The sequence below is a fragment of the Ruditapes philippinarum genome, unplaced genomic scaffold, assembly GCF_026571515.1.
Source record: "Ruditapes philippinarum isolate M1 unplaced genomic scaffold, ASM2657151v2 ctg9_1_1_1_1, whole genome shotgun sequence".
Classification (NCBI taxonomy): Eukaryota; Metazoa; Mollusca; class Bivalvia; order Venerida; family Veneridae; genus Ruditapes; species Ruditapes philippinarum.
Genome location: NW_026865571.1, coordinates 541,802 through 553,308, shown reverse-complemented (window position 1 = coordinate 553,308; position 11,507 = coordinate 541,802). Strand labels below are relative to the sequence as shown.

The window sequence follows — 11,507 nt, the reverse complement described above, 5'->3', positions numbered from 1 at the left end:
TTTTCTGCAAGAGTTGTAAACCTTGTCACATATGATGTGGTTGATGACCAGAAACTTATATTTAAAGTTTGAAGTAAACACCTTAAGAAATAAAGAACGTATAGTGAAAAAGCTGAAATATTTAAATTAGAAATCTTGAAATTCAGGCTATTTGTTGCCATAGCAAACAAAATTTTCAACATAGGAAGAAAAGAAAAAGATGTGCATAATCTCCAGACTGCCATCTACCCATATTTCAAGTTTCATAAAAATATTTTCAGTACTTTTTGAGTTATCACTGGATCCAGTTTATGTGTTAAATTTGCCATATTTTCAGACTATTTGTTGCCATAGCAACCAGAATTTTCAACATAGGAAGAAAAGAAAAATACGTGCATAATCACCATACTGCCATCTATCCATATATCAAGTTTCATAAAAATATTTTCAGTACTTTTTGCGTTATCGCGGGATCCAGTTTTGTGGACGGACGGACTGACAGACGGATGGACAGACGGACGAAGGGTAAACCTAAAGTCCCCTCCGGTTAAACCCGTAGGGGACTAATTATACAATACATCCAACAGATTTTAAATTCATTATACCAGAACAGAAAATAATGTACCCTTCTACTGCAAGTTGTGGAGCAGTAGAGACTATCATTTGTAGAACAAGTTTCACTGTTAAAGTAAAATTACAGAGCTTATAGAATATAAACCTAAATACAATGTGCTATTCAATGAATAAGTAATCTAAATATAAAGTGTTCCGTGTCTACTGGCCCCTTCATCACCAATATCTGGACCATATTCATCCTGAAGTTGAAGCTGATTTACAGATGCTGTTGCCATGGCAATATCTGGCATTGTGTCACTAAGTGTGCTGCGATTACTACTTAAGGTGGCACTGCGACTGTTGTCATGGTCACTGTTTGGACTACTGGACGGAGACTGAAAAAGTCGTAAAATCAACCTCTTAAATAATGACAAATCATTGTGCGAACTAAAGTCACAATTATTAATAACAGTTAAATTATTTCCTATTCACTCTGATTATATTTTAAAACCTACAAGAATAAGGTGATATCCCATCATCTTTTCTATTCCCATATTTTACCTTGAATACTTGAACTTTATAATGTCACTTTTAATGCATGTGTAGTTCTATATAATGGCGCATTTTTAGGTTTTTGTTTTTCTGGTATATCCATATTTGAATAAATCTACTTCCTTTAATTAACTATACTACTGAAAGTATCATAAAAGGGGGTAATGAAATTTCAAATTAGTTACAGATATTTGTGTGAACAAGCATGTCAGTAAATAGATAAATAATTCAGCATTTTATAGAAATTTGTAAATGACAGAAAATAAATTTATATATACCTCTATCAGTGGTGGTCTGTATGTTTTTGTAGGTGATGACAATGGAGAAACACATTGAACAGGCTTTGTTGGTGCAGTTTTACGTCTACGTAATTGAAGGCGAGGACTGGGTGGTCGTTTGGACGGGGTTGCGTGATAATTTCTGTCAACAAATCCTGGGACACGTTCATTATCATAGTAATATTGCATGTTCTGAAGTACATCTACTGTAGCATCTGGCCAGCCAAACTCGCGAACCACTCTAAGCTTAATCTGACACATGACTGATCGTCGGTCAATGAATGATTGACTGAATGCCCTCTGTACTTGTGGTAATGACTGGAGTTCCTGCTCCCTCTGTATCATTAACCGCAACATCTCAGAAGTAGGCACTAAAATTATTGTTAGAAATCTGTCATCAATAAATGCAGCAAAAGATTAACAAAAACTTCCAGCATCCTAATCAAATTTTATTATCAAATCTACTCATTTCAAAGAAATATGAAATTTGAGTGATATGATATATTAAAAGCAATCAATACAAAAAGAAATTTAAAATTGCAGTAATGAAATCATTAAGCATAAAGTGAAAACTAATTGAAAACCAATTTAAATTTTCCTTTTTAAATCCCTCCCGAAGTTACATCTTATTACTACCTTTCCCAAGCAAAAGAAACTTTTTACCTGAAAAAGAATTACGGAACACATGTTTCTATACAAACCTGGTATGGTCCCTGATACAATGTCAATGTTATGTAATGGTGAAGGATTGTAGGTCATGAACTGTTGTATATATTGTGGATCTTCTACCATGTACAGTGTGTCAGGTATAGAGGATATCTGGATTGGTCTGACCCGAGCCAATTCGTGATCCTGACCAGACATCTGTCTGTCTTCTAAGACACTCTAAAATTTATAATAAATTTTTATTTTATTATTTATTTTATATTTTTTTTTTATTATACTGACACATTAAATCCTTTAAAGTAACATATAAATATATAAATATTTTCATTATTTGTTAATTATTCTAATTTTTTACATATGCAGTTTTTGCATGCACTTGCCACTGTGACATTGCAATTGCTATCATTGAAAACACTCTTTACATTAGGTTTCCATACAACCAATTTTCAGAGGTTTTTCAAATGTTTGTATTTATGGTCAATTAGTCCATTATGACAATTTTGTAATATTGTCAATCCTCTACAAATGTCACCCAGCATTCCTTCAAAAGGTTCCAGACTCCCCAGGTCAATGATCTAGCAATTCACTAACTAAATTTCACATTTATGTTCATTTTATTTTACATTGTTCTGCAGTGAAAATCTTTGGTTCAAAGTTTAGGTCAAAACAGGAATTAATTAATAAGGTTACTTTCCATTTTATTTTAGATTTTTAGGCAACCAACAAAAATTGAAAAATCTTACTTTTGCTTCTTCATAATAAGGTGTAAAGAGTCTTGGTCTTGTGAACATCCCGCTGTTTTTTCCAGGTATCCATGCCGACGCAATTTGATTCGTTCCTCCATCATCACTGATCATATGACTAGGCGGGGTGCTCACCAATCCACGCCTAATTGCACTTGTCAGTATATCGCTGTTGTGTGGTAAGACATGATCCATTCTGACTAATGGCAGTATCTCAGCAAGAATATCACGTAGTTCTACATCATTTAGATCTCTGCGCTTAACCCCTTTCTTACTGACACTATGAGCAGTATGACTTAATAAATTGGGCTCTGAAAAATCATTTACGTAAGTCATTGTAACTGACTATTTCATATGATAATGAAATAAAACATAATGACTTAAATTGATTTTTAATAGTCTTGACTGTCATGTGATTGATAGCATACATTGTAAAGCCAGCAAATATTAACAATTCTGACTAAAATAAGTATTTATACTCTTACATGTATTATAAAATCAATAATAAGAAACAAATTCAAAGCTTTAAATTGATTGTCAGTGGTCATTTTTAAGACAATAAATCAGAATATGTATTTATTGAGATCTACAGAACTTAATATCTAACTCATGGTAATCACCTACCATACACAAAATAGTAAATTTTCTTATTGAGAAAAAAAATACAGCTTCTTATCCACGTGTATCGATTAAACTCAGAACTAATAAATTAAGCCAAATGTATCTTAGATAAAATGTTGCAGGAATAGTAGTAATACAATGTACATGTGTACATAAGCAATGTACATGTCCATACTTAAAAAGTAAGCTATACCTCTCTTCTCAATTCTCCGCACCAAATGATGTTCTCCCCATTTCATGACTGCTGTTAATACATCAAGTTCCCCTGCCTTCAATCAAATATACAAATTTACTACACATAGTGTAACACAAACATGTTACCGAGTAAAATCAAGTGTCCCTTTTAACTTGCACAATGAAAAAATTGAATTTGATGTAGTACAAATATGTAAAGTGCAGTGTATAATGTAATAATACACTCAACTTACTGCCCTGTATCTTTTATAGGGGATGAATTAAAGAGTGTTAAAATATAGAGGTAAATTAGTAATTTCAACAAAGAAACAAATAACTGCCTTTAATCTCACCAGGAATAAAGTAGAATTCTGTTACATTGCAGAGTCTAAGATATATTACCTTTTAAGACTGACATACAGCTAATATGACCTAAAAAGGAGGAGCTGCAAAAAATGACAATTTTCTAATGACGACCATACCACAGGCATTAGACACGTATGTCTTAAATTTATATGCTTATAAAATAATATTTTGTTTAAATTTAGCATATAAGCTCAAGGTATATTAAAAGTGTGTCTAGCACCTGTGGACTTTCCTATAAAATGAAACCATACCTGCAGGAGATCTGAACTGAGAGTTTCAATGAGATGAGATTTGCTGAGTTCAAAAAGTACAGGAGAGTTTGCCACTTGTATAAACTCCTCCCTAAGGAAGTGCAATGCCTGGCGCGATACCCAGCTGGACCCATGAGGCTCTGCACTCCATGTCAACACTGAGATAAGGTTGTCTACAGTGATATTATCAGCAATGATGTCTTCACAACCTTTTGAAAAAATAAAAAAAATTAATGAAACAATCATCTCTATGTTGCATCATTGGTCCATATGTGATATAACTACTATTATATACAATTGCAAATAAAATGAAAATAAAATAATACATGTTAACTTTTACAAAAATAGCTTAGGAAATAACTTTTGGAAGTTACAAATCCTTTTTGTTTAATTAAAAAATACAATTATAGGCCACTTTTATGCATGCAAGATTTACAGAAATACATTCTGCCTTTCATTTTATCAAAGCTTTTCAAAATACACATTTTACAGTCCAAAATACCTTGAGAAAGAGCTGGTATGTCAAGAAACTGTCCAATTTGATACATTTCCATTGCTTCATCAACTACAGTCATCTGTCCTTTTCCTGCAACTATTGCTTGAACCTCGCTTAAACTACACATACTTGCACTACCCCGCATTATCAATGATAAATCCACTACATCTAGATAAATAGCATGTAATAAAACACGAGCATATCGTCTTGGAATCACAGAATCATCTAACACAATTCTTGTTGGTGCATTCAATGCGTAATCTGTCAAATCTTCACCAGATCTTGCCCTCCTTAAAAGTAAGTTTCTGAAGAAAGGAGACCTGGCTGCAAGAACTGCCTTGTGACAAGGAAGTTCATATTTAGTTCTGCTAAACCCATCGGAGGAACCAGCCTCTGAGGAAAAACTTTCATTTAAATCCAACTCACTAGAAAACACTAAAACAGCATCACTATAATCTCCCGTGTCTAGCAACGTCTGTAAATCCTGATCTAAGGGATTTGGCATTCCTAACTCTGTGGCAACTTTAAGTAAAATATCACGATTCTCAATATGAAGTTCATCGTGACTTAATGTATCTGTATAGAGATATCGAAGTAAAACTGAGAAAAGTACTATGTCTACTCCATGTGTGCGTAATTTGATGGGAATTTGTGGAAATGATTCATGGTTTCTAGATAGAATGTCTCTAAAGAATGGGCTCCTAATAGACAGTAGAGCACGATGTGCAGGAAAGCATACACCTTTGTAGACTAAATCAATATCTGTACAAAATTTAAAATCATACAAATGGGAAAAGTCATGTCTAAATGAATTTGCTGGTGGACGGGCTAAATTTGTTGTGATTGCTAACTCTTTCATTGCTATAAGAGCCTCATATTCATGAATCAATGTGCTTATGTCACGTACAGACCATGAAGAGATAAATTCTCTAAGGGCACGTCCATAGTCACATGATCTACTGTGCCTTCTTGCTCTTATCAATTTCTTTCTAAGAGTGGCAAATTTAGAAGCTTTTTTCTTTTTATCCTTTCCTGCAAGGTCTGTATCTGATACTGTGTAAGAGTGTGCAAGTCGTGAAAATGTTTGCAGCTTAGAAGGTGACCCAGTGCAAGACTGGCTTCCCTCTACAAATGAAACATTTGCTCCCATTTCTTTAAATAAATGAACTGTGGCTGCACATGCCTGCTATCTTGCCTTCTCCTAAAACATAAAAAAAGAATAATATAGAATATTTTTCAATGAATTTAGCCTTGAGAGGTTTGCCTATACATGTTAAACCATTTTTTAAGAGATACAGCTGCACTAAACACTGGACATGGTACTACTTAGACCAACTCCATCCATTTGTTTATAGTTAGTAAAGTGATAAAAGATATGTTCAGTGATTTTTTTACAAACTCATCAGTGTGGGTCCTAAGACTCGCTGGGCTATTAATCTACGAGTCCCAAAATTTAGCTGACTAATCCAAGTTACAAGGCTTAATATTGCGTTAGTAATATAAAAGGTATATTAACAATGGAATGAAGAAAAAATGAATTTGATTTCTACATTAATAACAATGCTTCTGATACTGAAATTTATATTCAAAACTGTCAAATAAATTTAATAAGTTTATTTCCATTAATTTAGTTTGAGATTAATCAAAACTTCATTTTCCTTAATATTTTTATGCTTATCTATAGTAAAGCATATTATTATTTCTTATCTGTAGAAGATTTGCAGACCTAGAATATGAATGACATAACTTGAACACAATTTGGTATTTATTACCAAATTCCTGTCAGACAGGACTCTCTACTCAGAAAAAGTATGCATTCAAAAGATGCACATTATTTGAAACTTTGCATCCACAGCAAATTCAATGAGTCCTGGACTCAGGATGCAGAGGTAAAAAAATCACTGTATGTTCTGATATGTCATCAAATATTAACTTTTGGTCCAAATATATATATCAAAGATAATTATACAGTAATTGTATAATACAGTTTATGTTAAGAAAAATAAAACATGACATTTATTACATATTTATTGTTTAGAATTTCTTTATAACTCGTATTGTGTAGTAATCTGGTAATAACATTCTCTTTTTCATATTTATAAGCAGGCCTCAATGAATTTTTCTAGGGTCACTCGCCCTACAGGACCAAAAAAATTTGTTAAATGTAGGGCGAGGGACCATCAAAAATTTAATCGCCCTTCATAAAATGTACTTGCGCACATTTTGACCAAAAAAAAATTGTTAAAATCAAAAAAACTCAAATTTACTATTTACCGGTCAATATCAATATAATCAGCTTTATACAATTAAATATTGTTTATAATACTTTTCCTTCTTTTAATATATGATCTTGGACATTGCCTGAGTACTTATTACATTCAAATTCTAACACATATATGTATAAAACATTGACAAATGCTGCTGTTTTATACTTAGTCATAAGGTGACTGGTCAATTTCCAGATTTGTTTGACAGTATTACGATTGAAATCGTGTCTGCAGTTTGATTCTTTTATACTGGTGCCTCATATTTCCGTGGTACTTAACTGTTTAACACAGACAACAAAAGTTAAAAGGATAAAATTCTGGAAAACACAGTGAATATTGTAGGATAGACATGTCAATTGCATCATAGTTTATTCCATTTAATGTTTGCATGTAAGCAATTATGTATACAACATTGTAATTAACACCCATCTGCGGCCTTGTGAGTAAATTTGTGTTCTCATATTTCCAAGGCAATTACATTTTAACAGTTTCAAAAGCAAAACCAATAGTAAACTTTATTTATTAGTACACCTATGCCTAGGCTCATCTGAAAGGGGCGATTTTCTCTTTGGCATTATCAAATACCTCAATATGGTTGTTTAACAAAAAAGATTTTCTTAAAAGGTATGAAATCTAAAAGAAAAATGGTGAAATATTAAATAACTTTGCTCTTAATCTGAATAAAATAATTTTTTTTCGTTCTATATGTAACATTTCGATAAAAATACAATAAAATAGTAAAAGTAAAACTACTGGCAGGTTCATTAAGTCTAGGAGAGACTTTAGACTGTTTAAGCCTGATACACTGTGGGTGGGAGTGGTTTCGTCAAACTACTGGTTCGGCGAACTAATCTTATATAATAAAACAGGTTGTGGTTTCGGCGAATTTAACTTATATAGTGCAAAAATATCTATTGTATAATGGGCACGTCAATTATTGTGGGTCTCAATCTGTTGTTTATCACACATTTTCATGCAATTAAAGACAAGATATTCTATATAATAGTTATATTTTACATAAAAGCATAACTCAACACAAATGATCTCAGTAAACAAACAACATCATAAAAATATATACATGTACGTATGTAAGTGAAGCCTGAAAAATGAAAAATGAAAAACATAATAAACAACTACTTTATTCATCTCTATATAAACAATTGACACATGCATTGTATTAAAAAGAATCTACTGTTTTTTTACATAATAAACAACAACAATCTGTTTTTATTCTTTATGCATCTGTCGGTGAAGTTGTTGAATTCTATTCCTGAATGTGGCTGCATAATCTCAGTAGTTGGGAAGTAGTCAGCATCTTGGGCCATCCTTAATAATATATATGTTTGCTATTGCCGACCCAGAGTTATAAGGAGTGGGTCGGTAGGTAGGCTTTTTTTTTTTTTATATAATTTTTACTGAACATAAGTTAATACGCTTAGTACGTTGTAACAGATTGTGGAAATTTGAGCTACACTATCATCATCGGCAAAACTAACATGTTAAACACAGTCAAAAACAATAAAAAACATGTTCACTAGTAATCATAACATGAAATAAAAAAAATGACTATGTAGACATAAATTCAAGCATGGTCAAATTACCGATGTGATAAACTAATCCTGCGTTAAATTCCCGTACGAACTGGAAAAATTATAGTGAATCACCAGGACATTTCGTTCTCATGGATGCATGATCATTACTCAATTTATTACAGGTCTGTAAAAAATAACACACGCAAGATTTGTCTCCTATAATTTCTGAATGGCGGATCGTTAAAATATTTCATTGTTAGTTCCCGAAAATTATCGCAGATTGTTGAAATTCCATAGCGCTAAAAGACACAAAAACACTCGCGCAAAAAGTAGCATCCATAGATAAAAGGAATATAATGTTTCCATTGTTAAATATAAATACAAAATTTACACACGAAATGACCTCTGACAAATGACTGGTCGGCTCTTCTGAAGAATCTGTGAATCTTTGATGTTTACACACCTGTAGTTGTTGCCGAATCATCAAAGAAATGCCGACACTCAATCGATTTCCACCTCTTTTTTATATATCAGAAAAAAAACTGTCATTTCTTTTTGTCAAGGAATGATTACACATGTTTAATTATTGCTCAAGTAAAAAATGTTGGATATTTATCGTGTCAATTATTGACATATTATTAATCGTAAGTGCATTTTGACATGGAGTTTAATTAGAAGTATGTAAATCTGTGATTTTGATTGTGATATTTTATTTACATTTTTATGATCTTGAAGATATTTTGCAATAATTGTGTCTGCTATCAAAACAATAATGCATATAAAATGACCACAGCTTCCAAATAATTATTTTTTCGGTAAATTTTATGACAGAATCCCCGCTGCTACCAGAAATGTTTTATTGCATGGGCTAAGTATTTAATCTGTGTCGGCAGTCATAAACAAACAAACATGTACTCCAAAGCACATTAAAATTACCACATGGTAAACTAGTGACCATATAAATGCTTCACAAATATTCATTAACTGAACAAACATTATTTTTAATCCCGTTTCCACACCTTAATTTGATACGTTCTATTATTAGTTAATTCGACTTAATTGCCGCGCGCATGCAGAGTACTGCGTGACGTAAGGAAAATATCCTTCCCTGGTTGGTTGCTATTTATGTAAATACTTTAAATAGTAACGCACAGAATGCCCTCATGAATGATCACTCGTTACTTTACATATTAAATGTGTGATTTTCCTCCAATTTTATTTTTGTTTTCGAGGGAATTTTTTAGATGGAATGCCCTTGCTGATTTGGCGGAAATAAAAATAAATCTGATTTTTTTAAGCTGAAAAAAACTTTTGAGTCGGGGCATTTTCGCTGGGTCGGCCGGCAATAGCAAACAGATAATTTTTTAAGAGTGGCCTTGTCCCAGGTGTCGAATAAGGCTCCAATATATATATATATATATATTTTTTAAATATTTTTTTCTCAAAACTAATTAATCAAATATCGAACAAATCATTATCAAAATAGGTATAATAAATAGACATACTTCTACAATGTATTATATTCATTGATGAAATTTTGCGTCATAATTTGATTACAACAAACATATTGATGATAAAACCACTTTATATACATGAACAATGCCTACTTTGCCTTCAATTACTATATAAAATAAGATCAACGAAACCACTTTCGCACCTCTTCATAAATTAAGTTCAACGAACCAGTAGTTTGACGAAACCACCATAATTCATACACTGTGCCTTGGAAATATGGGTACCACCGAAATATACGAGGCACCAGTATACCAAATAACTTTAATTTATACGCGGTAAGTCCGAGCGGGGCCAAAGGCCCCGCATGGGCTGTAGCGCTCTTAGATAACATGTATGACGTGTATCAAATCAAATGAAATCAAATTAAAAGTAAATGAAATTTTCAAAAAAATATATATCCTATACTTAATGAGCTGTGCAAAAATCCTTAGTTAACTGGGCGCCGCCATTTTGAAATCCTTTTGAGCTAAATATAGATATCACAGCACTTTTAATGAGCGTCTACATAATTCAGACTATTGCTAGCAGACGCATGCTTAATTACACTTCCGGTGAAAAAATGATGTACAAAATCAGAAAATTAACATTTATTTCATTCATAAGAACTACAGTAACGATGATAAATGTAAAAAGTTACTTTTAAATCCTTTTTGATAAATTTGCACATTAAAAATAACGTAAAAAAACAACATATGTGATTAGAGATTAACAGAAATTCGCGGACGGGTTTTTCCAAACGCCGACGCATGCGCAGTGGTCCCTCTTCCGATGATAGGTTGAACACCACCAATTTATTCGTTTCTGTTTACGGTACAAAATACCTGCATTTACTTATTACCGAATTGCATGATAGATCTGGTTAACATGTACACTAAACATGTTATGCTTAAATCATAAATCATAAGAGCTTTCCGCGCCATAGGTAGCACCTAATTTCATATTAAATGTTTAGAGAAACATCATTTCGATTGGGAGAACCTTACTCACCCTGCCTGGCGAATTTTATTAATTTTTTTCTTGACCCACCCAAACTTTCACTTGCAAAAGCGAGCGGGCAAGTGGATTTGTCATGGCCTGTTATTAAGTTAAAAAATTTACTATAATCAATATCATCTAAAATACCGCTAAGAATAAAAATGTGGAAGAATAGTCTGCAGATATGTAGGCAGTTCTCACCCAAATTAGGAGGATCACAGTCAGGCAGGAAACATCAGTGTAGGAACTGGTAAGGGGGAGAAGAGTCTAGGTGAACAGGTGAATGATGATGAAAAACTTGAAAGTTAACTGCTAAATTCAATAATTGATAACATCAAACAATTACTAACGTTTAATAGAAAATACTTAGGAGAATTGAATTCCTGTGATAATATCAAATATAGAACTCTCAAAACTTCAATATGAAGCCAAAATAACAAATTCTAAAAATATTTTTTCATTTTTAGTCACAGGAAGTAGAAATAAGTTAGAGCGGCAGTGAATACATAGAAGATATAGATTAATTAAATATATAAA

General features: G+C 32.4%; 1 protein-coding gene across 2 annotated transcripts; it reads right to left on the bottom strand.

Moving 5' to 3' along the window:
* Positions 1 to 248: 248 nt before the first annotated feature.
* LOC132729569 (BTB/POZ domain-containing protein 7-like) lies at positions 249 to 11,461 on the bottom strand. 2 transcript variants are annotated; one of them, XM_060715350.1, is made up of 8 exons: positions 11,172 to 11,461; positions 4,688 to 5,882; positions 4,186 to 4,394; positions 3,588 to 3,663; positions 2,774 to 3,084; positions 2,066 to 2,249; positions 1,365 to 1,735; positions 249 to 929 (listed from the first exon to the last, which is right to left on the bottom strand). In XM_060715350.1, exons 2-8 carry the CDS (start codon positions 5,829 to 5,831, stop codon positions 732 to 734), a joined length of 2,493 nt encoding a protein of 830 aa, XP_060571333.1. In that variant the 5' UTR covers positions 5,832 to 5,882; positions 11,172 to 11,461; the 3' UTR covers positions 249 to 731. The 2 variants fall into 2 exon arrangements, with proteins under 2 accessions (XP_060571333.1, XP_060571334.1); XM_060715351.1 differs by having other exon boundaries at positions 11,321 to 11,455.
* Positions 11,462 to 11,507: the final 46 nt, after the last annotated feature.

Coding starts and splice junctions, on each gene's coding strand:
- LOC132729569 (XM_060715350.1), bottom strand. CDS start 5,831: ATGGGAGCAAATGTTTCATTTGTAGAGGGAAGCCAGTCTTGCACTGGG. Junction 3,664..4,185: donor TCAGTTCAGATCTCCTGCAG/GTATGGTTTCAT, acceptor ATTTGATTGAAG/GCAGGGGAACTTGATGTATT. Junction 3,085..3,587: donor GCGGAGAATTGAGAAGAGAG/GTATAGCTTACT, acceptor ATGATTTTTCAG/AGCCCAATTTATTAAGTCAT.